This window comes from Salminus brasiliensis, chromosome 17, assembly GCF_030463535.1.
Source record: "Salminus brasiliensis chromosome 17, fSalBra1.hap2, whole genome shotgun sequence".
Lineage (NCBI taxonomy): Eukaryota > Metazoa > Chordata > Actinopteri > Characiformes > Bryconidae > Salminus > Salminus brasiliensis.
Genome location: NC_132894.1, coordinates 25,090,132 through 25,117,852, shown reverse-complemented (window position 1 = coordinate 25,117,852; position 27,721 = coordinate 25,090,132). Strand labels below are relative to the sequence as shown.

Sequence of the window (27,721 nt, the reverse complement as noted above, 5' to 3'; positions counted from 1 at the left end):
CCTAAGCTCCATGACCGTAAGCCTGAACACCGTGTCACACCATTTAAATAGAAAAACACAAACTGAAAATGTTGGATGGCACGAAAAAATGCCCAGTTTATAGTCGAAATGACAACAAAAACCCACTTGATTTGACTTGACTTGATCAAGCTCGTATACTGGCACATAAAAAATATATAGATGTGAAAATGTATGTAATATACTACTTTATATAATTGTCACTAGCAAATGATGTGGGACATAGCTGTCAGTATGTTCCTGATAACAGGAACTTTCTGGAGACATGATATTTGTGATGTTCACAGTCAGGGTCATGTACAGTTAGATGAACTGAGGAACAAAAGCTTTGACAACTGTAGAATGAAAAACATTAAAACAAAACAAACCGTCCCTCAGGCATCATTATTCAGCTGCTTGTGCTGACCCCTTACCTTTAAACCTGTCATCAGAGTCACTCTCACTCTCACTGTTGTCATCTGTAAACAGAAAAAGAACAACCTGTCAAAGGGCAGTCTGGCCAAACCTTGTTTGAACTGAGAATAGACCTATGGGGCACTTTCAGGAAGGCTGATAGATTATGAGTAAAAATTTCTACCTCTCAGAGAAGCAGTCTCTATATTGGTGAGTGAGAGTTTCTTTAGTCTCTTCTTGCCTCTTTTTGTACAGTAGATAGAGTTTATTCTTTGCACCACCTGATGAGGAAAAAAATATACTGGTGAACAAAGTAGGAATGTGGGTAGAATCTAAAATGAGTCATAGGAACACTTCTTAAATCCTGTGACAGGGTATGGGGAATTAAAGCCTGTAAATCTCTTACACTTAATTTTGTTTCTTTGGTGTCTCTTGAAGAGATTTAAACCTCTAACATTGTGGTTATGGTCATGACTCATTCTACCACTGAACCTCTGGCACTGCCCACAAATATAATTCAGAAGATGTTGTCATTATTATATACTGTGTTGGCATGATTCTTTATACTGTAAAAATGACTTAAAAAACCATTCAAGAGGCAAGGTCTACATCCACAATCCTGAAACCCCCAATGCCCAAAAAAACAAAACAACTACATGTTACTGAAACACTACTGAAAATAGCATTTATGTGCTGCCTCATATCAAAATATCTAAAAATGAAATGCAGATATTTAACTCATTTGATGGGACTGTTGATAACTATTTAATGAAACGCCTACTGTGCTCATTTCAGCTACAACTACTGATCCAATATCTAGCTTAGGAAAAACAGTGAAAGTTAATCTTTCAGTCCTTGAGGGCAAGAACACTGAGAGTGGAATGGCGCCCTGTTTGGTGCAGTTACGTGAATTTGAGTAATGAGTTCCATGTTTTTTCCTTCCTTTTTTACCTTACAGCTAATATTTATGAGCATTAAAATGGACTGTGCCAGAAACATCTGCTTCCACAAAATAAGACACAGGCGGTAAAACAACCTACAGTACTGCTACATATTTCCTTTTATTATATTGATGATGACCACTGTGAACAAAATCGAACACATTTGAATGTAACTTTGTATTAACTTTGCAGTTATCTTGCAGTGTGCATATATTAAACTGTAAATAGAACACATTAACTGGCATAATAATTTTAGTGTTGCTCCACCCTACCTTGGGCACCCGTTTCTGTCTGCGGGAGGCCATTGTCTCACTGGCAGTACTCCGGCTGTCATCCAGCAACCCGCAGGAGGGCGAGGCCATGCCCAGCTGGGGCAGAAGCAACATGTCATCGTGACTGTGCCGCTTAGACAAGCGGGACAAGCGGTGGCTCTTTCTGTCAGCGGGGCCTGGAAGCCGCAAGGACTGACTGCTTGGTTTAGACGGGAGCTGGAGGCAGTGAAGAAAGGAAAAACATTTGTCTGTATCCAAAACCGTGCACTATACAGGGGGCGTTATAGTTCCTAGACCATCTACAGGTGCACAAGTTACGAGTTCCTTAGTAAAAGCAATGGTTTAAAAAGGAGCCATAACAACTCACTCAACAAATAACTATGTAAATGCTAACCTGTTTCTTTGCCTAGTAAAACTGTTCTTTATACAGAAGGAGAATCTGCTGTAGAGGTCATAGAACCTCAGAACCCTTGAAACTAAAGCACAGAAGGGCTTCTATATAGCAACAAAAAAGGGTTTCCACTAATGCTGACGTATCCTACAGTACTGAACACGAATCAAATAACCATTTTTCCAGAACTATTTTTTTTTTGTTCATATAAAATGTCTTTGATTAGCCTGAACTAACTAAAGTTGCATTAACTAGGGTCAGATAGGGTCAAATAGGGTCAGATCATCACTGATGCAGATATAGGCATGTGTTCATTACAGTGTGGAACAACCTACACCAAATGCTCTGCTTTCTGCATACCAATGACTTCATGTTACTATTTCTAATTATAGCTGATTTTAATCTGTCTAATATTACACTATGCTGTCCCTTTTAAAAGGATAATAACTCACAAACCAGTATTCAGTTAAATCAATAATAAGGCAAGCTTTTAGGCAAGCTAAATTAATCAACATTTCTTAATGAAGTGAAATTACCTGGGGAGGTGTAGTACACTTCCTGTCCTGGGAGGTACATATCCTGTTGAGTGAGTCGTTAGACCTCTCAGGTAACATCCGAGACTTGCGGCCTGCGCCTTTTCTCCTCATATCCACGTCCTCATAGGGATTCTCTTTCATAGACTCTGTGAGTGAACGGCGGGAGAGAGCATGGCTCAGACTAAAAACAAACACTGGCGACTTAAAAGCAGACACAAAAGGAGGAAAGGTAACAGGGTCTTTTTAAGAAGTGTATAGAACAAAGACAGGGGGTAAAAGGGGAAGACAGAGTGAATGGAGAAAAGAATGGCATCCAACTGGGCAGCTACAGCAGATGAGTCAAACTGGGTTCGCTTCTGGCTGGCCTGAAGCTCAAGTGCAAGAAAGTAGTTTTTCTTGAATGTAGGTCCTTAAGACTCCTTGCTTGTCCAGCACAAAGGGCCGATGACAAGAGCATTCAGACAGGCCAATGTGTGTTCAGAGTCCCAAAGCATCAGTTTACACATCTCAGTAATCACAATACACAGTATTGTCAACCACAGCAAAAAACATACATCACACCCATGAGCACAATAAAAATAACATTTAGCATACTAAATGATCTACATCTTCCACATTTGACTGAATTGGGATTTATTGGTAAAAAAAAGAAAAAAAAATACAATCTGCATTTTGAACCAGGTCTACAATGTGGACACATTGAAACAGCTGCATTCCAATATATAATCTAGATGCCAACAACCTTTCGCCTAAGGACGTGACCAAGATGCTGATCACTACAAACAAAGCCTTTCTGTGAAGGAAGGGACACACAAAGCCCAACATTTTCACAAATCCCAGAAAAAGCTTTACCCAAAAACTATACAGCTTAACATCGCAAATGTAAAAATGACAATCATCACTCTTCCATCTCACTCAAGAGGTGGACTGCCTGAGAATTCCAGTAACATTAAAGCTAAGAGACAATAACAGGGCCGCAGTCACCCCAGAGCACTCTATAACGTTCCCAAATGAAGCAACGTAATGACAACATGCTGGCAGAAATGATACGCCTCTCTGACCACTCATGTGCTGGTGGGTACTAATCAGCTAGTTTCTCTGCTTACAGAAACTAACGCAAAGAAAGAATTGGGCACAACTCACCAAAACACACAAACACACACACCCATTGCTCTCACACACACATACACACTGTGATTGCACCCTTGTTTACACAACAGGCTTTCAAAGCAAAATGGACAGAGAGTTCAGACAGGAAAGCAGACAATATGCATATCATGTTACCAATGAAAACAGCACACTGAAACTTCCACAGCCATTTTGTGAGCATTACGGCAGAGGCAGGCATTCATGTGGTAGTCAGAATGTTCCTCTAAAGCAAGGGTTTTTGTTTTGTTTAAACGTTTTGTGGCACCACTAAACTACAGTGTGCATCCATCAATCCAACAAGCGGATTCCTGGATGTGAAAGGCCTGTAAATACTAAATACATGTGAGAAGTATTTCTGGACAGATTACTGATATTTATAACAGAAACGTGATTATGTGAGTATGGCCACATGTAGGAGAAAATGGAAGCTGTTTCCAATGGAAGCTATTGAGCTTATGCACTAAGCTGACATGCACAGTGTGTCTTCCAGGAGATTTCCATCACAGTTGAATGTAATTTGAGCCAGTCTGCAGGATCTATTTGACAGTTCCATCATCACCAAACTAATGTGCTCAGCACCATCCCTGAGGCAGCGTGGAAAATAAGATGGCTATGTCCTAGCTGTCTTCTGAGTGCACAGCAAGTGTTAGTTCAACAGTCCTGTTATAGAAAAACAGTCTATGGTTTCTTCTCAATGTGTCCCACCAGCAAAAGTACAACCTGCTCGCACTGCGAGGTCTGAGACAATACAACTATTGACCACAAACATCCCTGTACTTCCTTAAATGATCTAATAAGAAGAAAAACTATATTACAATAAATACAAATAGCATTAATATAAAATATAATATTTCTTTTGTGGCAATGGTTTAATTAAGCATTTCCAAAACCGCCATTAACAAATCCCAGTGTAATGTGATTATTTTCATTCTGTTTTACAAGCTAAATTACATTTCAAATGTATGGTCTGGATAAATTGTTTCAAATATTTGCTTAGGTGCCTAAAATAATTGCACAGTACTATGTGTATGTATTCTACAACTGAGATTGGAAAAATGCTGAAGTAAAATAGAATAGAATAGAATTCTTGAAACAATAATGCAAATTGATCATAGCATGCACATGAAATGGCTTTGATTGATTATGGCTTGAATTCAAAGCTCACAACTACAAGAATCACTGACACTTTTTTGTTATTGAGCGAGAACTGAACTCAGGCTTATTCTTCACCTCCATCACTACCTCAAAAACCACTAACCACCGCTAACCACTGTCTGAAGCAGGAAAGCTTCAGGAAACTAGTCACAGATGCCTCTTTCAGGTCTGACTTCATCAGTCCTGGGATCAGTGGCTGGGGACTGCTGACAACCCACAAAGACCATATATTCCTCTGGAACTAATCAGCCTTTAAAAAAATGTTCAACCACAGCACCAATCGAGGTGTTCAGTGAAACAATGGACGCTTTGTCAGGGCACCAGAGTCACCATGCTCCCCAACTGCTACTAACAAGTGCTTCTTGGAACCACTGGTCATTTTTGCTGCAACAACAACATTGCACCCTCTCCAAGCAATCACAGGGCTAGGCAGCGCTTGCCAATGTTCTGATTTAATCCAGTCCACAAGACAACAACCGCAAACCTACACTGTCATCTGCCCATCTAATAGGAGCACATTCTTTCAGACTCCTTTATAGGTTAGCGTCTGGTGCCCAAGCCCCATCAGCAGCAGAGTTTACGGTCTGGCTGCAGGACAGACACAAGTATGCTGTCGCCATGAGAAGCTCCTCAGGGTCCGAGTATTAGAGTGGCTACAGGTCAATTCCTAGCGGGAAGGAATGTAGCACATAAAAACCAGCCAGCACTGCATGCCAGCAGTTCGTCACCCTCTAGAGAGAGAAAAGTGATTTTACTTGCTGCTTGTATAAGCACAGGGGAGCACAGAGTCATTAGATGTTACAACATTTTGCCCAAGGATGGCTCTTTTCAGACTAATAGGACATTCCCACTGTAGGGCATGTTTAGCAAATTGACTGGCTATAGATTTCCAAAACAATGACAGTAGATGTACCTTTTAAACAGCAGAGGGTTGTATGGGTAAGATACGCACACACCCCTGTATACTTATGCAATGCAAAGACAAATATGATGTTTCTTTTGGGCTATAGAACAGAAAAATAGATTACTTAATATTATAACAATAAATACTAAAAACAAAACATCATTAAGAAAAGTAACTTCCAAAAAAAAGGGAAAAACAGCATTTCGCTAATCATAAACTAATTATTTTCACTAATCACCCAAAGTTGTCTGAATTCTGATAACAACATCCCAAAGGCACAGTGACTTTGTTGACATTGCCAAGTTTGGCATTTTTCCAAGAGGAGGATGCATATGATTTTAAACCATGACTTTCAAATTCCCCTTTGCCAGCATTACGCAACTCATCAGTTATTGCTGGCTTACATGTCTTCATTGTCTGGAAACATTGGCAACCGATGCACATCAGTCATTACAAAAAAAATGCCTTTTGAAACCACAAAATCGGTGGGAAATGAACACTACTGGCTTGTCTTTTCATGCAGAGTTAACAACCGGTCTGATATGATTCAGTGCCAGTATGTCAGCATTCCTCTGACCAAGCACAGCCATACTTCTACAAACTATCCTTCAAAGGTGAAAAAGTATGATTCTTGATTCAATCTTGATTTACTATTAACTGCTTACACAGTGTCATGTAAAACAGAACCTGTACTGTGTGCAATTAATTCTGATAATCCATCACAAGATACAAAAAGCAATTTCATTCAAGCTACTTAATTTTCTCAGAGCTGAATAAGTAAGCGACCCAGTTTTCAACCAAATCCAGAGCCCAATCAAGTTTGGCGATAGAAGGTTCTTACCTATGATGTCCTCATAGGCATTCTCCTCTAATGTGCTTTTAGAGCTAGGACGACTGTGGTTCTCTGTGGAGGCCGTGCCATTTTCCGTGGGTGAGGAGGGGTAGGAGGAGGGCAGGCTGGCAGCATCTTCGGATTCACATGATTCTCTGGAGGACAAATGGGAGAGAAAGAAAAGAAAGAGCTCAGCTTTGAAACATGCAAAGCTGTTTTGCTAAGCCAGTAAAGTGCAGTCCAGTTGGTCTGGCTGCCTAAAATCCTTTCTCCCTGACTGATTCCAATCAGGCCAGACCACCTGAGCAGATGAAAGCCCCCTTCACATGATGCAAGGAGTACAAATATGCATCATCCCTCAGTGTCTCTCTCCCAGACTGCCAATTAAAATGAGTAGCATTGGACATGCTGTTCAAATGAATAATAGCCTTATTATGCTGACAGTAACACTGGCTCCAAATGGACTGCAATTTCCTGTTTATTCACATGAAGCCAATTGAAATGATCACTCTTACTTTTCTATGTCAGCCAATGCATACCGGACACAACATCAAAGCATCAGTATGCAAAAAGCTTGCTTAGAGGGTCAGCCCCAAACAATGTGCTGCTGGCTTTTAAACAGTTGACTCTGCAAATGGCCACAGGAATGTCAACCAAGGCCTCTGACACACAGATCTTCCCCAGCTCACACATCATGACAACCTGGCTTGTCTCCACAGTCAATGACCGACCTAAACAATCTCGGCTCCAAACCTAATTCAAAAGGCCTTGAGGAACAAGAGCTATAAACAAGAGCTATAAACTAAACGTTAGTGCTCTGTATGGAGCTTCCCAGCCAAGCACTATTATATCAACATAATGAGAGGAGATGAAGCAAACTCTTTGGATCTGTTACAGGTTCCAGTGATGTGGCATTTACAGTACTTTACTAAGACGTTCAGTAATCCATCAAATGTATGGCCTGTTCAATGTACATTTTTAGCCAGAGACTTAAGACTACAGCAAAAGAAGGAGAGGTATTGGACAAATGTCTTACGGGCCTTGTGAATGTTACTGAGTGCTGTCTACCTCATTAGTATTCAGCAGATATTCAAGAACTGCCATTCTTAATAAAACTTACTTATAACAGGAACATTACAATTTTAGCCATTTTATCATGCAAAGACATGAAAGAAAAACAGCATACTATGTGACTAGTAAGTTGGTTGGGCTGTAATGCCGTATAGTGTGGTATTTAAAAATATTGATGGTTTATTAAAATCACAACGTGTCTGACATGTCACCTTTCTGTTCTGTGTCTATTTATTACATGGAAAAAAGCAAATTCCCCTGTCTGCATTTAAGTGTGCCACAGGGTGGAGGCACTGTGGGAGCTCACTGATTGGTGATGTCACAGCTGCTATGAGCTGTGTCATATTCGTTGGAGCTGTATCCAAGCCAGCTAAGCAAAAGCTAGCTTAGCAAGTAGGCAACAGATCCAAAGCTACAGGAAAAACTTTAAATTAAGCTTTCTGTCTTTTCAACAGCAGTCGCTAAGGCATTCTCCTCTAAGCGTTTACAAGTGGGCTTTCAGTCATCCAGACTTGAATTTGTTCTGCGGTGAGTAGATTGTTATCCTGCTAACTGAGCTAAGGCTTCTCTTTCCTGATTCAGAGCACTTACCTAATATGGAAAAAGACATGCTGAGAAAAAAAGACTAAATGCCTGATGAAAGCTTTCAGCAAACTAAATTAGTTTGAAACATAAAGAGTCTATAAAATGGTAAAGTCCAACCTTCTATGTGACTATGATCTCAGAAACCAACATTAATTATGCAAGGCAAGAGCAACATTAGCAAGAAGTGCTTGACCTGTGAACCTTACTTTTAATAACATTCTAAAAATAAATACGGGATGTCTGACTTAAGGCCAATCTTAATAAACTGAGACAACATCATTATTTCTTTGTACATCTACTGAGGCATATACTGGAATGCAGAGTAAGGTACTACATTTAAGTGAAAAAATGATGCAAAAACGGAATCTGCATTGCTTATTGCCAACTTTAGCATGGATATTACAGATGCAAAACAAGTTAGAGCTAAAAAAAATCTCACCTTTCCTGAGATCTCTTAGTTGAGTTTTCATTTGTTCTCAGGTGGCGTGCTAGTGTAGGGGTTGTGGATTCAGGGTCAAGAGGTAATCCATTCCTGGGCAAAGAGTCCTTATGGTTCCGATTAGCATCATACTCAAAGGTGCGCTTTGGTTTAGGCAGGGGGTTGACAGGGGTGCCTGGCGAGCCCTGTGCCGAAGGAAGCTCCAGGCTCTCAGACCTAATGGAGCTCACGCTGAACCTCTGCCTGAACTTTGATAGTTTTTCCGACCCAAGGCAAGTCTCTGGCTCAGTAGCAACAGAGCAAATGCTGCTCCGCTTGCTTCCGCAAGTGCTGTCAAGGTCATCCATCCCGCCAATGGTGAAAGACTTTTGCCGTGACTTGTCCAGGCCATAGCAGTTGTTAAGATACTGTGGTGGAGCAGGGGAAGGACTATCTTTCAAGGCTTGTTCGATCTTTTGTATCCGGTTTAGTACGGCAGAGGTCTCCTTGCGAGCAGAAAGATTACGGAGAAAAATCCCTGGCTCTGTCTTTATAGCCCTCTTTTCTCGTTCTCTCTTCTGAAACTGCCTGAGGCACTCTCGATCTGAAGTCCCTTCCTCCTCCTCGGTCTCTGGGTAGGAGCATTCAGAAAACGCTGTGCTCATTCTCCGCACACTCTTAAAGTCAAAGGTCTTTTCGCTGCAAGGAGAAGACAAGAGGCTGGGGCAGCCTTCGCTTCCACCGACAGGCCTCTTGTCCAAGCAAAGGCTCATCCTAGGCTGAGACCCTTTACGACATTCCCATTCCGAGATCTTCTTGCGGATAGTAACAAATGAGGCACCAGTCCCAGTATGGCTAAGTGAAAGGGTGCGTTTGTGCCCGTAGTTGCTGGAGGATGCTAAGGAGAGGGTACTCCAGCTGAGAGGTCCAGGACACAGTCCATCGCCTGCTGGAGATCCCTCCTGTGGTTGGTTCTCCTTCTGGTCCTGGTCTGCTCCAACAGACGGCTTGTAGATGCTGAGCTTCTTATCCAGATAACCAATGCTCTTAGCCTTAGTGAGCCTGCTTTGGGACTCAAACTCAGTAGACAGTGTTGAGCCAGGGCGCAAACTAGTTGTCTTATAGTTCCAGTACCTCTGAGATTGGAGCTTTGTATCAGCTTTAGTGTATCTGCCCTGCTGAGTGGTGTCCTCAGTGTCACTGAGCGGAGACTGACGGGGCTCTTTTACAGAGGAAAGAATAGCAGGTGGGAACACAGACTGACACCTTAAACAAGATCAAACAACAGAGGGAAGTTAGAGACATTTTTTTCCAAACTATTGTTTTGGCCCATTATACACCCTAAAAAAGTATAAAAAAAAATAAATAAATAAAAAAGAAGCTTTGCTGAGAAAGTTTTTTTTTCTGTGAATGCTGTGAGAAACTAGGCATGGAATGTATGCCATTACCCAAAGGTGTTTTCTGCTTGCCAGTAAGTTAATCTGTATATCTCTGCAGGCAACAGAAAAAAACACTTCAGAAGAAAGTGCAAGAACTCTAAAACATGGATACAGGTTTTAAATAATAGGCAACACTGGCCATGTCGAATGCTATGTGGAAATTACCAGAGCAATCTGTCATAACTTTGGCAAAATGGAATACCCTGTCAAGCCAAAACAAATATAACTCAGTAAAATGCATGTGTGGATTTTTCCACATAATTAAAATTATTCTTGAATTTATATAGACCTCACACACAAAAATCATGGGGAGCCATCAAACAGGATAAAAATGAACATACCTTCACCAGTCCTAAGTCATTTCTGTTTAACTTTTGTACTGGCCCCTACCGGTTTCCTCAGACAGACTACCTGACTGCTTCATCGTCATCAGCACTCCCAGTCTCATTGTTCACCACACAGACACTACTCACTGCTGAGCAATGGGATTAAGGACTCCGCTGACCTCATTCCAGCCTCCACAATCGCGTTCTCACTCATTTCAAAATCTCAAGAGCATTGGTTGCGAGATTCCAGGAACTGGGACTTGACTCGGCTCGTACTTAAATGAAACCGAGGCAGCCATATCTGATGTCATAGTGGTGGTTAGAATAACAAGTGCAAGTTGGGAGGAGGCCAGGAGTATGATCCAGGGTGCAGGCTGAGACAGATTCCATAACACCTCACCATCACGCCCTTCCCGAGAAGGGGGGAGTGTTTCAATAGCACCTAAAGCACTGTAGGCCTTCTACTGCCCCCTATGATAATAGCTGTTGCATTCTCAAACTGCACCATCATTTGGTGTGAAATATAGCCAGAATATACACAGCTTTAATAGTCTATATACAAAAGACTGCAAACTGCATTGTTTGCACAGATCCAAGATATACTGCATGAGCTCTACTAAGGCTATTGTTTTACTGCCAACTATATTTCCCTTGCACCTTATTATGACAGTAATTAATCATACTTTAAGAACACTAATTGTAGTTAGTTTCCTATTTTGCGTGCCAGGTTTCTCAAAGACAGTGTTAATCAGCTTTGACATTCTAATAATATGCATTAAATCTTGGATTATATCACAACTGTTGGAAACACTGTGTGATTTCCCCCAAGTTTAATCACTTATGTCCACCCACACTTAAAACCTACCACGTCAAAACTGAGCCAAATAGAAATAGCAATTCCACTGGGTCAGTGCAAACTACAAGAAACTGAAAGAATTGTTCAGAAAGCAATATTTTAATTCAGGCTAGTATTGACATCAAAGTGAGATTTCAACATCCTCTAGATTGCATCAAGTCTTCTCTAATCAATCTATCAATGTGAATTCAGTTAATCGAGTGATCAGAAACTATTACTGCATATCCACATTTTAAATCCAATCAGCCATTGAATAACACAGTATGTTATAAATACTCCCCTAGGCCAGCCTGGGGCATAACTCCAAACGTCATGAAATATTATTTCTATGACTACAATATTTAGCTTGTGTGAGTTCCTTTACATATACTGAGTCTAAATTTCTGACATGGAACCCACAGTGAGTTTCTGTCTGTGGTCTGAGGAGGTTCTGTGGATGCCTGGACGGAGGCTGAACAAACAAGCCAAGCTCTAGAGCTCCAGGGCTGGGGAAGCTCAGTTGCACTGGCCACACAGGGGCCAAGTGATGTGCCAGTGCTGGTCTGGCTCTTTCTGGTTCTTGAGGGCAATGCTAACCACAGGCCATTTCCTGTTTAAGGGCTCTGCCATAATGGTGAAACATCAGGGCACTACTAATACACATCAAAACGTACACATTAAACCAAAAGCTAATGTGGGTGTTTCATCTGTGAGTAAGTTATTATTCCAGTTATTATCTTTCCTATGAAAAGTACATATGCCATACTTACCTACAACCAGCCCCACCCAGAATAAATCTGCCTCCTCAGCATGATCTTTTGCCCATAAGGCCTATGATTTAATAGTACAGCTCTTCATATCCAAATCTTTAAAATTCACAGGTTCTTTGGAGGTTAGGAGAATCTATGCAGTTTATTGTTTCCCACTTATTCGCACAATGCCAATATTTCTAACATTACAGAACTCCTGATAACCCATTACAGGTTTCAAATGGCATTACAGAGTAGATACATAGTAGATCTTGATGAGATATCTAGGAATAGATGAGTACATTTGGAAGATTTCACTTATCTTGATATATTCTTATTTACAGCAGGAACATGTCTCAACATATGAACTTAAACATGGTTAGACTCAGAGGAAAGATTATATTTGAAAGGGTGCCTATTCCAAACACAACAGATGACATTATGTTTGCTGCCAGAGTGTGTAGCATTTCAGCAGACTAACTCCTACAACACACTTTGGATTTGGACTTGGGATTTGTATACTCATACTCATGCTCTGTTGCCACTCAACCCATTTTAGGTGGTCAAGAGTGGGTGTAAACAACCTTAGACAAAGTTGTTCATGACCTAAACTCACTCCACTTTTTTGTCAGGTTTGACCACAAAATTCCAAGCAGGGACAGGTTTTTCCAAATGCATCATAGCATAAAGATCTTTGTAAGATAGTTGAGGGAGCGTTATATTTGTCTCTGTTTCTGGGAAACCTGGGCCAGTCTGGTTTGGTACTCACCTGTCGGGGATCTCCTGTGGGCTTTTAGTCCCTCCTGCTTTGGGTGCAGCTTTGGAGCTCTTGTTGGCAGTCATCGCCTTCCTCTGACTGCCCACTCTAAAAGAACAGAAACACACATTGAATCATATGGTCATATGATCAAAAAGTTATCATGATATCTTTTGAGACTACATATTGACTGCGACCCTATTTATTTCAAAATACTGACACAGTGACACAGTCTGAATCAGAACACTGAGTTTTAATATAACTAAACATGAGCAAACAACATTAGGGATGTCCAGATCTGATTCAGTAAGTCAGGATTGGTGGTTGAGACAGGCATTTTAAGGTTCTGATTCTTACGTTTGTTTTAGCAGAATGTCCTCCAAGTGGCATGATCCAGAGCAAAACAAAACAGAGCTTTATTTGAACTGATAAGTGTTTATAAACAAAATGTTTGTCTATTCAAAATGTTTGTCCACAATGCCAAAACTACCCAGTTTGGTTATAGGTGTGCAACAAAAAAAAAGATACTATATTCCGTTTTATCCATTTGGAAAGATATACAGTTATTCCTGGTTAGAAACAAAACCATCATGGAAATGCTCTGTTCTACAAATGAGAGAACCACGCTCCTTTTATTTGTTTCTAAACCAGCTCTGAACCGAGGAGGAGGCTAATGCACATACACATCTGTTAATAGTCATGGTGACAAGTAATTTCACTGCAGAGTTGTAAAGGGACTGGAAGCTGAATGGTCAGGTAAGTCAGTCATACTAGACTGTAAGATATTAAACACTTACAGAGTTTAAAACAGTTATTTAAAAAGTTGCTACCTACCAAACAGAAAGATTGGATCAGTACTGGCTTGATAGTATGCATTAAGAGACTTGAATCGGACTGGGGGTAAAAAACCTTGATCGGGACATCCCTACTTTGTATCTTTTGCCTGGTCCTGTCACTGGATTTGGGTCAATTAGGATAGAGTGATATGACAATATATCGATTATGATAAATGATAACATATTAAGGGTTTTTGAGCATATTGTGGGTATTGTCAGTACTTTAAATCCACTGATTGGCTTGGATGATGGCCCCATGTGGAGAAGTTGCCTTTAGTATGCCTGTAACTGTAATAATTTCCAAATTATGTAAAAATACATAGAAATGTAATAAAAGTGTGCACTTGATTAAACATGTAATAGCTTGCCTAATAATGTAATGCAGGGGCTTTACCAAATTACCAATAATGTAATACCTTATTTCAGGATTGGGTTACATTTCTAGGATTATTATTTTGTTGGGGAATAATTGTACTGCACTGTCCAGTCTGTTTATTGTGTCTAATTTCTGCAGTTTTCATTGCATTCATTGTATGTTCTGTTCTGGTTTCATGTCGCACAGTTATGTTTGCCAATTGCACTTTATGTAGTCTGTATTATATTGTTTTCTTTCATGTTGCACTATAGTCCTGAAGGAACTTAATTTCGCTCCACTGTGTACTTGTACACAAATACATGACTTCACTGAATGCAAACTTTGCCAACACCGTGAATGAAAAAAATCCACATCAGAATCCATTGCGTGACAGGGGTGGGTAATGGGTTTACACAGTCCTTCAGTGCAAAATCAAATCAATGACATCACAAGCCCTTCATCACAGAGAGTAAGAAAGGAATTTCAGCTTGACAAAGGCTGGGATAAAAGATTATTTGCAAACAGAGCACTGTGCCAAATACTGTGAAAGAAAATGTCTATAGCGTCCTACTGGGAGTCAATGTTTCTAGTATTCTCTAGCAATGTTTGAATAGAACAGCCAAAATGAACAGAACAAAGCTAGTCTCTAGGCTCATTAAATAGGCTAGTGATTGCTTTTTCCCATTAACAGTTGCACCTATCAGATCACAAAAAAAGCTTTTTACCTGGTTGAAATGAGTTTTACAAGCTGCACAGAAGAGATGCAGCTTTCATGCTTTTAGCTTGTACAGACAAGCTGGTCACAGGTAACTGGGGAGAAGTTTTCTTTTCATTTTCTCAGAGACAGAGCCTGAGAAACAATGAACTACTTTGATTTATAAATTGATCACACAAAAATGTTCCTTCCAGAGATGCAACAACTAATCAGCATTCACAATAACGTTAATATTAAAAATCCCTGGCAACAACCACATTGATATGTTGGTTTGATGATGTTTGTGTGTCCCGTTTATATCACATAACTGCAAGATAGAAAAACACACAACAGAGACGGCCATGCAGAGTATGAACACTTACTTAACAGCACAGTGGTTTGCTGTTCGATGTGCAAAATCAAGAATGATGCATCAACATGACTGTCCTGTGTGAGCATTTAGAAAATGATGCTAAAACATAAGGAAGCTTTAGCCTAGTGAGTAACTACTAAAACCGTTAAACTGTTTTTTAAGGAGTCATTCTGTTGTCTGCTTTTCAGCTTTTCCTCTGTTTTAGTTTAGAAAATACAAAAAAACTTGATCAGACCACACAAAAACTACATTTATGTGGGCTTCAAATTTGTACCAAATTGTTGATTTGGCCAATCCTGAAATTTGAACTCTCTCTCTGATAATTTTTTTTCATATTTCAGCCTAATGATTGCATTCTTTACTACATATTGAAAAGTCCCAAGAACAGCTACCAAATGCAAATTCAGAACTTGGCCTTGTAAAATCAACTCCAGGTCTTTCATGTCCTTAATCTGTCATGAGAAAAAAATCCCAACCAACGAATGGACCAACTTACCGGTTACAAAAATAATGTATTGGGGCCTATCTATGCATTATTTAAAAAAAGGTGACACAAAAACTAAATGACAGCCACACATAAATGTCACAGTCATAAACTGACTTTACCTAGTGACATCATAATCAGTATTCTCCCAATACCACAGTACCGGATGCTGAGCATCTTTTCTCCCATAAAACCAAGATCCAGCCTCCTTAGAGATTAAAAATGAAACAAGTTCCACACAGAATAAGAAAAAACTGAATGTATCGTCTGTTCATCGTTATTGTGACATGAGTCTAAGGCCTGATAGCATATTTTATCACAACATCCACTGATAAGGGTGTATTTAGATACTTTATAGTACTTATTCCCATCTTGTCAGGTCTTTGCTACTTTCCAAAAGCAATATTCTGATTTATAAAGAGGTCAGTGAGAGATCCACTCTCACTCTAATAGGTGCTGAGGAAGACTTGTTTACAGGAAGTTGTTGTATGAAGAAGGGAGCCAACCAGCAACAGACTCGAAAGCCCTACAGAGACAGAGGAGGAGAGCGACAGCATTCCTTCTTGTCAGCCATTTCCTGTTTCAGAGTGCTGCGAGATGAACGTGCATCTTCATTTCAAATCTAACCCGAGGTCCGTTTTGTTCTGAAAATTCCAGTACAGACCTTTTGCCCTCTTACTGTTTGTGTTTTGCTTGTTTTTTTCCTGTAGGCTTTGGTGTCTTAGGAATAGAAGGAATTCCTAAATCTCCAGTAAAAGCTAGTCTGACATGGTGTAATATATTAAAACAAACAAAAGCATGGTTTGGAATATAAAGCTTGACAATATGGCAGACATCTGCATTGATTGCAGAAAGTATAGAACTGTTAAGTACAATTAAATGGAGATCTGTTGTGTATGTTTGACAATTCCACATGCATAGAAAATAGTAAGAGCAAAGTTTTGTTAAGCATTGCAAAATCTATTTGTCTCAGCAGTTAGTGTGTTTTGCTTGTTAAACATAATAAATAAATGCAATACAATAAATACAAGCACCTTAAGTTTGTAAGTGGTTGCAAAAAAATTGCAATGTTTTGTTTTGTTTATTTGTAATAAACTCTTCTCAAATAGTTTTATTATTAATATTTTCTTACATGCAAGTACTTTTCACTGAACTGGATTACTAGCATTTTTAAAAGGTTCTCTTTATTACGGTGTACAAGTGGATAACAGTGAGTGAACACAACTCAAATAGACCAAAATATTACCAAAATATTTGAGGCTCCAAATTTATAGGCCCTGAAAAAATAAAGATACAATTGTGGTACAACATTGCCTACAGAATAAATATTCTTTCTTTGGAATGGATGCTTCAAACACAGAGCGTTTAGATGGAACTGTTTTTTTAAATGAGCCTGAATATTTTTATTGAGCTGTTGAAGGACGAACAGCTGTGAAAATATAGTCCACTGTGCTTGGAAATATATTAGGCCATTAAATCATCTCTATCGCTAAGCCTGAAGTGCAAATGCAGCGTGAGTTTAGAGGCCTGAATCAAGATCGGATTACCGCTTCACCAAAACTCTCTGCCACAAGCACTTTCCACTGTGCTTCTATTCAACATTAATGGTATTAAGTTAAAACAGCATACTCCAAGAATATACTACATTCATATAGGTATATGATTTTTATCGCCAAAACTGGATAAAATTCTGAAGCTGGGAAAAGAGACTTTGCAGAAGCATTTTTGTAAACAGGGTTGTCAAAAGTGTCAATGGTGGGTAATCTTTAGATTTAGAGTGCCAGTTACTCAACATACACAGGCTGCAGCTTGCTACAGGAAAAGCAGGCATAACCAGTTAAAGAATATTGATTGGACAAGAGCTTGCTGAAACACAATTATTTTTGAGCGAAGGCTGTTAATAATAAAACCCTACAGAGTTTTCTTTCTAATTTACTTAATCTGGCTCCTCAGCGCCCCCAATGTAAATGTACATAGTATGTGTTATGTCTGCTCTCCTCTCGACATAGAATGGGCGTCCTAAAAGTGGGTCAGGTTTACATCAGCTTACCCCTGACCAATCACATGGCTAACATGGGAGGGATGACGGGGCACAGAGGGCAGCCACTCCCCAAGTTGCGGCTCGAGCATGTTTCTATAAATAGGCTGCTGACTCAGTTACAGATTTCAAAACCTCAGCAAACTTTAAAGATCAGTGAAATCACAATCACAATTCAAAGAAAAAACCTAAAAAAACACAACTTCTCTGGCTCAAATTTTGTTTGCCAGTGACAGAGGGCTGTCAGTCACACACGTTCATTAGAATATTAAGACCACGTCCAGACCATTCTCAGAAAGGTCTGGTGAGTGCATTTTGGATATTTTTGAGGAATGTTTAATCATATTTCTGCTTTGTGTTTTCTATTTAAACTGCTGATCTCTTCACACACAACTTTAGTATTATACAAAAAAAGCAATATATCAAAGAGGGTTTCCAGGGGCTTTAACCAATCAAGACTGTCCTAAAAAAACAAACATGCATAGCCAACCCTTGTCATGTCCATGCATAAAAATGGCATGTACATGAATATCAATGCTGCCCAAATAGCACAAAATGCCTTCCATGCCTTCCAAATAACATTTTTCTTGACTTGTCCATAAATGGTCTAATATTGAGGAAATGTTTCATACTTTATGGTCATGTGTTCTCTCTAACCATCTAAACTGTACAGTGGTTTCATTTTCAGAAATGTGAAGAACAATTCCTTCTTTCAGAGATAAACATCTACAACAGGAAGGGAAGGGGCTGCACCCGATTTTGTGAAATTTATCAGCACTGTGGTGATGTTGCAGAGAGAAGACAACACTAAATGAATATTCAACACTAACTGGAATATGAGTCATGCAAAGTAAACACACAAAAAATAATCATCTTAAAAACAGATCATAAGGATTATATCGGTACTCTAAACAAGATGGAATGAAATGAATTCCTTTTGAAAATACGATGAGTCATGGGTACTTTTAACTGTAATTGGAGGGAGATACACATAACATATTAAAGCACTAAGTGATGAATCAGTTATATACTATTAACACAAGCACTGAGGACCATGTACAAATTTGTGATGTATTCAAAACCTGTACAATGGTAATGTCAGTGGTACAAGCTATGAGAGTATGAAAAGTACAGTACATTACAGAACATCTGAGGAAAATGCTAAACTTTTTTCACACAGGTAAAGTATCCAGATGGTTCAGACAAAATGTCAAATGATGACATCTATTGCTGTTCCACAGGTCTCTACAGTGTCTCCGCTACAAAGAATGTAATTTACTGTAGTGAGGACAAATCACGCTTTGAGCTCTCCTATTTGTGGCACATGTAAAATTTTACATGTTGACAGAATTGTCCCTGAAAGTGAAAGAAACAATAGATACACTATTCTCCCTATTACAGGTCAGTGGACTATTACAATGATTTTGAAGCTACTATTTCAAGGTAGACATGCTACATGACCTTTGTTCAAAAGACATGTCTTCTACTCTAAACACTGATTACATATGTTCTTCTGACTACATTACAGATTCTGCTGGTATTAGCCTGAAGGTGATGCTGCAGATCTGTGCCATCTTTTAGTCCCCCGAAACTGATTAAAAAGTAAGTGACTATTACACGTTACTTTGTTTAAAAACACCAGAAGTGCCTTTTTTCACAAGATTTCCTTGAACAGTTGTGACTTATTTTGATTTGTTCATATTAAGAATCTTTTCTAGTCAGAGAAAATAAAAGCTCTTTGTTCAGAAAGTCCTTGAGAAGAAACTGGTTAACAAGTAAGCCTCTTTATCAGTGGCTCAAACAAACACTATCTGACCAGCTCCTTTATATGAGGAGCATGTTATGGAATGTTCCAGGGTCAGGAACAGACTGCAGGCCGATGGCCTTGTCAATTGAGAGGGCAACTGGTCTACACTGCAGCGCACCACGACCAGGAATGCACTAATATTTGCCTTGTCCATCAAAAGCATTTAGCACCCTGGAAAGTTTGGAAGGGTAAGGGTTCTGTGGTGGCATACCTGATTACAATATTTTATGCATGCCAGTGGGGAATTAACTGAACATCAGTGTGCTCCAATAGACCATATGGCTTATTTTATTCAGATATTTCAGAAACCACAATTATCACTGGTTAGTAATCCTCGTCCATATTAAGTCAGTCAAGTTTACCAGAAGAACAGCACTCTTTGTTTTTTCAAAGGATTGTAATCATTTGGCACTTTGTATTGTAATGTTCAGTTAGGGTTAGGGTTCGATTCAGTACACATGGGTATCAAAATATATTCAACAGGCTGAAACAAAAAAATGACTAACCTTAATACTGATTATAATTCATACACATTTTATATATAGTAAAAATGAACTCTCTAGACCCCACTGTGGTCTCTGCCAGTCGTTCTACATTCCGGTGTAACGACCATAATTTACTAAAGTGAATTCTAAACAGCAGAAAAGCAAAGTTCAAGGCTTGGTTCTCATAAAATCTTTAGCAATGTGTTTTGATGTTATGTTAGCTGGTTTACTGAACACATGGCCGAGATCACAGTAAATGTAAATCTTGTTTAGTAACAATGGCTTGATGAGTTATTTCAGTGTTTAACAAAGTTTGTATTGATTTACAAAAAGGGGTTCTTCAAAGTTTCTTTAGTAAAGGCGATGATTGTATATGTAACTATGACAACACAAAAAATAATTGGGATGTTTAAATGGTTCTTTGCCTGGTTAAAAAAAAATCAGATTGGTGAAAAACATTTTTGTATACTATTCTGGATAGAAAATGGTTCTATATAGCATCCAAAATGTATAGCACTCTCTTTATTTTTTGCGGTACTGAAAAATAGGAGATGCTGCTGTAGCGTACTGAATCAATTTGTTAATTTTGTGAATCGTTACACCCCTAAAAGTAAAATATATTTCTTACAGTTCTAAGAAGTGCCATAATTCTGATCTTTCGTCTGCTGCACCTTTTTGGCAGATCTTTCTTTTTTGCTGATTGGCTTCCTCTAAGGTTGTAATCCCAACATAGTATTCTCCTTCAGCCAAGAAAGCAATGAGCAGAACACAAACCTCTGCACATTCTCAGCTCATTCCAGACATCATATCCCCTGAAGAGGCAATGGCTGAACTGAACTGGCCCATGTATTCATAGGAGACCATTTTGTCTTCTGGAGATGATTTGTCTCCCTTACTTTTTCCCTTGTACCCAATAGTTCTTTGGTATAGAGTCTCTGTAACAGAGTCAGAAGAGTCAGACATGACTGTGTGAGAGCTGGGGTTAGATTACTGAATAAATACCAAAGGACGGAGGACCCCCTTTTAAGACACTTAGCTTCCCTCCATCATATGGTCCTCATCAAGGCTCACATTAGACATACATGTCTTGTGCATGCAGTACATGTTCCTGCTGGTGTCATCGTTCGTCTGTCAAGTTTAGACTGAGGAGAATGAGGATGCAAGTTCCATCTGGGTGTCTTGAATAAAGTGAGAGGTTTTCAAACAGTCCTCCACCTGGACAAATCCCTGGTGCCGCTAATTAACTGCTCAAAATTCTGTCTCCAGCAAGGAAGAGCATTTATGTGCTCAATGCAGAGCCAACAAAGAAGCTGTCTTTTGTCTTCTTTTGACTTGGGTTTCAATACCGAGGCCGCAGAGGCCATGTCCCTGCAAATAATGACAGAGAGTTTGTGTTTGAGATGTGAAGGGGGGACGGGGGAGTTGGACCTTGCTGAGCTCCGAAATGTCTTTCCATCTGAATCCTTTTCTGTGCAACTCAGGCTGTCACAGCTCACAGCAGCTGCACACTCCCCAAACAATACCCACGATTCCTCGCTCCCAGAGTTCTTACCGGACAGGCCAGATGGAACCAATTCTTTAAGACCCTTTCATTCCATTTCTTCCCTTACTTTCAGCTGTTTACAGTTGTTTTCGCCACTATTTTTCACCAGCTAGTAAATAGATAATGTGCATTTCTGTATTCTGAGGGGAAAATGTAACAACTTCAAACTGCATTACATTGCAAAACTGATTTGGATCCATTTACATTGATATTGGCAACCATACAGCTACATTTAGAATAGCCAAATAAAATAACTAACTACTTAATACATTAGTCAATGGTGTTTTCAGCTTCCTTAAAATCTGGTACAAGCTTCTTTTGTATCATTTACTGTACATTTGGTGATGCTTCCTTGAATCTAAAGTCAAATCTACACACTGCCAGCTGCATTACAAGCCTCAACACTGATGTCAGCTGTGACTACCTGCAACATCTGCATGTGGTCTCTGCAGTCAAGCCAAAATTAACATATACCCTTAAGGAGGTCCTGTCAAAGCATTTATCATTTGGATGGGGAGATGGAGCAATGCTTTCTGACAAGTATGGAATCCACAGCAGTCCCCTTCCCTCAAAAATGAGAGGGCCTCTCATACAGACAAAGCTTTTTGTAATCCTATATGAAAGTATGTCTTTTGTATGGACTAAAGTATCCCACCATGGCTGTGAAGAAATAACAACACAATATGCACCCTCTCCCCCAACATACAGATCATGGAATGGAATTAATTGCAATGTGAAATACATTTTGTCTGAATTTGACAGTAACGTTAACTTTATCACGGCAGTAGCTAATGTGATCAAGAGTGACTGCTTGTCTCTCGAATTCGAGCTTTTTTGTCTATATTGTGTGAGGACACATGGCCGAGATCACAGTCAATGTAAATCTTGTTTAGTAACAATTATTTCAGTGTTTAACAAAGTTTGTATTGATGTTTAAATGGTCTATTAAATGGACTATTTTGTATAGAGTCCTTTTATAAATATGTGAATATAGCACCAAAAGGTGCAGCACTCTACTTTTGCAGTACTGAAACATGTATCAAATTGGGATGTTGCTGTAGCATATTGAATCTATTTTGAATTGAACACCCCTACAAATGAAATTAACTGAACCCTATTTTGTCGACTTTTGCCAACTGTAGCATTAACTTCATTACAACAATAGCTAATGTGATGGAAAGTGACTGCTTCTTCCTTAAACTTAAATGTTTTTGTTGCTTGTTGTGAGAACGCATGACCGAGATCACTGTCTAATGTAAATGTAAATCTTGTTTAGTGATGAAAACTTGAGTTATTGATTTTGAATTTTATATATTGCAAAGCATATCTCCATTGCAATGTGTAGCAATTTTATAACAACAGAAGTGTTTTGTTCATACTAGGACACTTTACAGGACTTCTGATGAGAATATAAACACTTATTCTCAAAAATCATAACGCAATGCATAATACAATGACACAGTTCAGCCCCTTAAGAGTCTTAAAGAGAATGAACATGTGTATCCTTAGCTCAGCAACTCAGTTTCTATAGCAGGCTGTACTGTTTTACAAAGCACTTCCTTCATACATCATTTGACACACCTGATTCATCAGTTATTTACATAACTTAAAGTTGAATTGAATCCATTCTGTGAGAAGAACAAAAACACTCATCTCTTCAGGGCTGTGGCCTTTTATGACCCGAGTTTGACACCCTTGGACTAGATACAGCATGCCTTGCACTGCCTTCTCATGAGCTACATGGAGTAAATTAACTATTGACAGACATTTTCCCAGGTGCAAACTTAGGGTTGAAAATCCATCTCTTGCAGTAAGTTAAAACTGGCTTGTGTTTCAGTGTGTTTCATAGGACAAAGGCTGTTTGCAAAGAAAATGCATTAAAAAAATCTTAAGGCCTAATGGGGTGCCGAAACTTCCTGCACTATGTGGCAAATTTCCTGTGCAAACACACGTCATCAATTCATCAGTCAATTGCTAGTTTTAGTAGATTTGCTTACGAGAGAAAGAATATCTGCAATCTGTGCAGAACTCCCCACCACTGACCTAACCCAAGGTAAATGGAGGTAAATGTCAAAGATACATGCTTGAAGAGGGGCCAATTCCACAGTAAATAGGAATTTTTCATTAAGAAAGGCCAAATGTTACACGGCTGTGCTGAGGAATTGACTACTATGCAAAACAACCTGTAACCAGCAATGAATGGGTAATGGGCTTAGAGTTAAGCACAGAAAACAATCAATATTGCTGCATGCAGTGCTGGATGCACAGTTCAATGTCTGGTGACATCCTGCCCTCATCCATATTACACAACCACTGGACGCTGAACAGAGGGCCTCCCATGTTTGAGCTGACAATCCAGGCCAATGAGAAGGAAAGGTCATTGTTCCACAGGCACAATAGACTGTCTGTTCAGAAAGTTCAAGAAAAAAAGGCTTGCAGCTGCAGGGGCTGCTGAAACTAAAGGCAGGGGGGGCACATATTACTTTCACCACTTACAGTGTGAAAGCACACCTCAACAAGAGCTCAGAATGAAAAGTGATAAACGAGGAAAAGAGGATGTGGAGTCAGGCATGACATTTTACATGCCAGCTTCAGCGACTAGCTAGCCAACTTCCATGCCTTGCTTTTCTCTTTTTCATTCAGGAGGGGCAAACCAAAAGTTTGTTTACTCCATAAAATAGTCCGAGCACCAGTTAAGGGAATGAGTCAGGAAATAATACATAGCTAAGTCTGTGTGGGACAATTATCTCCTGAAACCTAATGTGATTAAATTAATATATAAACATAGTTCTTGTGGCTGGTTGCGTGAAAAGTTAACCGCTGTAGCGAAGTGTTCAGTCAAAGCGCCGGTGAACATGTGCGCTCTTCTGTTGAAGTTTACAAGCTAGCTAGCTAGTGTTTTGCTGTAAGACCCCGTTTAAAGCAGTTTGACGACGTAGCTACTACAGGCGTTATTAAGCGATATAATACATCAGTAAACACCAAGTTTAGTTTCCGGTCGCATTTACGTTAGAGGACCACTTTTGCAGCTGCATTTCTGTGAAAGAAACATTTAACCTAAAACCTACGACATGATGTCTGCCAGATAAACGAGAGCCAAATGTGCTTTTTACGCTTCCCGATTCCCGCTGCAATCTGAAAGAAAGAGAATCACTTTGTTGGCCGCTTAGCATGGATGCTAAATAACCAAAGCGTGAAGGAAAGCGGTTTTACCTCAGCGAAGCACTTCGTCGTCCGAGCCATTATGTCCAGCTGTTTCTTACGAGAACGCGTGTTATCCTTTCACATTAAGCACCGAAAAGAAGCACTGATAAGCCGGTAATATCAGCAACTTTTCCTCCAACTTCCAGGCATGTTCTCCGAGGCGGACAAAACCCTGCCTTCTTGAGACGGATTTCTGGCTGAAGGCTGAGCTTGTTTCCATGGAGAGGGGTTGTTTTGCCCCCCACGCGCCTCTCTCTTCACGTTTTCTCACTCCTACACAAAACCGAGCGCATTGCTCAATCAATACCACATGGCTCAGTGTTCAGCTTTTCGCCAAGAGACCAAGTTAGGATAGAATATCATGCAAAAAGTAAGGAAAATGTCTCACTGCAGAATTACTTAAAAATCCCTCTAATTAGTTTCCTGTGGGTGTTCATTTTTCATTACGCCAGCTAATGTCAACTAAGCAGTAATATTTTGTCACCTCGGTTTACTAGCTTAAGTGGTCCTGTGGTACATTAACATGGCTTTTCAAGAGACCCACTGTCCAAAACCTGTTGCTCTAACCCTTAATATTCCTTCTATTTTATTTTTTTATTTATTTTTACTTAAAACACACTCTAAATATTCCCACTGTATGTTTTGTTTTGAATGGGGAGAACAAATTCTTTTGAGACTATAATTAGGTCGCTGGCTCGGACTCCAGTGGATGTCCACGCCTGCTGGGAAGCCCACAGACATGCAGAGCCATCCGTTGATTTACCATTCAGCCATGTGCTCCAGTTTCTTCAGGAGGGTAGAACAAGCGTAACACATTGCTCACAGCTGTATAAACCGAGGTATGCACAACCATGCATGGGGGCCATAAGTTGCGTAAGTGAACAAAGAATCTTGGAAAGCACACTTGCACATCAGATCAGAAGGATGGCCGAGCATTGCCCTCCTTCTGGCCCGTCCAACACAGTGTCATTAGCACTGAAAGTGTAGGCCTGTTTTCAACATGTCGCCTTGAGAATCCTGAGAACCAATTCATGTTCCAACAAACTGGCTCAGATTGAAAGCATTTTCAACATGTCTGCATAATTCAGTCACTGAAATGTAAATAAAGCCATTCAGAGTGGTTTGATGTAAAACGGCGCATTGTAGAGAAACCTACTTTCTCTGATGTTGTGATTAACCAGGGCTTGTGATGTCAGCAACACAAATATGTTACTCCATAAAGTTTGTTTGGGAACTATCTGACCTTAACAAACATTTTCAACTGGAAAACGTTTGTTGGAACATGCATAGTTCCTAAACAAGCACTATTTTACCATCATCCACATTACATATAATAACACAGAAGATGTATGTAGGGTCAGCAAGGAGTTTCAGCAAGGAGTAAAATGACTATATTTGTGTTGCTAACATCGCGACCCCTGGTTCACCACCACTGGGAAAAAGTCAGAGACAGTAAGTTTCCTTCAACGCACCATTTTACTTCAAACTACACTGAATGACTTTGAATCTGTAATGGTTACTGGCTGAATTATGCAGAGCTTTGAAAATATGAATGTTTGAAAATGCAATGTTTTACATATTAGACAGTGTATTTAAAAGCATTTCACATAATAACATTCTGTGATGTAGCTTTAAGCTGTAAGCTTTAATCACTTCAGACGTCTTGTTACCACTGTCAACAACTCTAGAGACATTTCTTTAGAGCGGAGCATTTCACACCAAACAACTCTCAATGGCTTGTTTACATCATAACCATTTTTATTTCTACATACAATTGGGAAAATAAGTAGAATAATCAATTTAAGCCAACTATATAGAGAAAGCCTGAGAGAACCAATAGAAGTGTGAAGCTTCAGGTCTCAATGGGACACTATGAGTGAACTAAATATGAATTACATGGTGAACATTCTTTTTTGAGCCGAGAACATCCTCAGTAACTGTTAATTGGGAAAGTTCAGTTAAACCCTGACACTGTTCAAACATGAGCCACAGTCTTTTCAACGTCAACTGAGCCCAAACCGCTGCTTCCAGACTCTGAGATGTGGTGCACCACACTGATCTGTAATTTTCACTCTCTGATGATAAAGTGAGGTTTGAGCCTTCAAATGCACTCACAATTAGAGCTGAACTTGAACAATTACAGCTCCCAGAGCTTGACACGGCACTCTGAGTAATCATCGACTGTACTGAGTCAGAATTATGGGTCAAGCCACACAGCAGCTTTAGCTTAGACCGAAAGCTGTGAGAAATGCGGTAAAGGATCTGCATGAGACTGTTTCCAGTGTTGAATATCAGGAAGGCAACCAATTTGCCTTGAGCTGATCACTTTCTCCCAATTTGGCACTGCCAATTAATGCACCAGTTTGCAACCCCCTACACTAGGACAGTAAGGACATGTCTTCTCCAATACATGTGAAGCACCCACCGCCTCGTTTCGAACATTGCCGGCAATTGTGCTCTTTCGCCGTTGGCAAAGCAGCACGGTTCGAGATTTGAACTCGCACATTAGACTTCTTGCAATTATTTGACTTGTGTCAAATAAATTACTTGACTTCTTTGAATGGTTAATTAAATGCTAATTAACTACAGACACATACCAAACTATAACATAGTTTGACAGATAGTTTGGTAAAGAATGCTGGAGTTCATACAAATAAAAATAAAGAAATTCAAGTACATGGAATCTGCTCTTCATTGGCAGTGTGCCAGTTTAGCAATATCTTAGTTTCCAATAAAACACACAGAAAGAATCATTGGTATATAGTGATGGTATATACTGTGCAAAGTTAGTCATCATTGATGATGATTAAATAACACTAGAAGATAGACCAGTTGTTTATGATATAGTAATGACCTTAAAAAGGTGCAAAGAAGATGGTAAAGCTCTTTATTTTAATTCCATGGTTAGTGATTACGACAATATGTGATATTTTTCATGGACATGTCTGCCAACTGCAATACATACATATTTATAAAATGCTGGAATTGGGACAAAACCCACCTGGATTAGCAGAGAAATGTGCCATTTATTTCTCTAGGGTTACAAATGCAATAAATATGCAGTAAATAAAGTGCAGATATTTTAGCTCAACGGTGACATTCTGCTTCTGGACTGCAATACCTACGCCAAA

General features: G+C 39.5%; 1 protein-coding gene across 3 annotated transcripts in view; it reads right to left on the bottom strand.

Annotated features, from left to right (window-relative positions):
* Window positions 1–27,721, bottom strand: part of dennd2b (DENN domain containing 2B) — a 55,612-nt gene that overhangs the window by 23,168 nt on the left and 4,723 nt on the right. For 2 of the 3 annotated variants that reach the window (XM_072659767.1, XM_072659769.1), the window contains exons 1-8: window positions 24,600–24,840; window positions 12,784–12,879; window positions 8,687–9,931; window positions 6,601–6,746; window positions 2,552–2,697; window positions 1,625–1,840; window positions 596–692; window positions 432–476 (exon numbers count right to left, since the gene is read on the bottom strand). In XM_072659767.1, the coding sequence (XP_072515868.1) occupies window positions 432–476; window positions 596–692; window positions 1,625–1,840; window positions 2,552–2,697; window positions 6,601–6,746; window positions 8,687–9,931; window positions 12,784–12,857 (1,969 nt within the window). In that variant the 5' untranslated portion in view covers window positions 12,858–12,879; window positions 24,600–24,840. Of the gene's footprint in view, window positions 1–431; window positions 477–595; window positions 693–1,624; window positions 1,841–2,551; window positions 2,698–6,600; window positions 6,747–8,686; window positions 9,932–12,783; window positions 12,880–24,599; window positions 24,841–27,721 lie in introns of those variants that run through there. The other variant, XM_072659768.1, reaches the window with a different exon arrangement.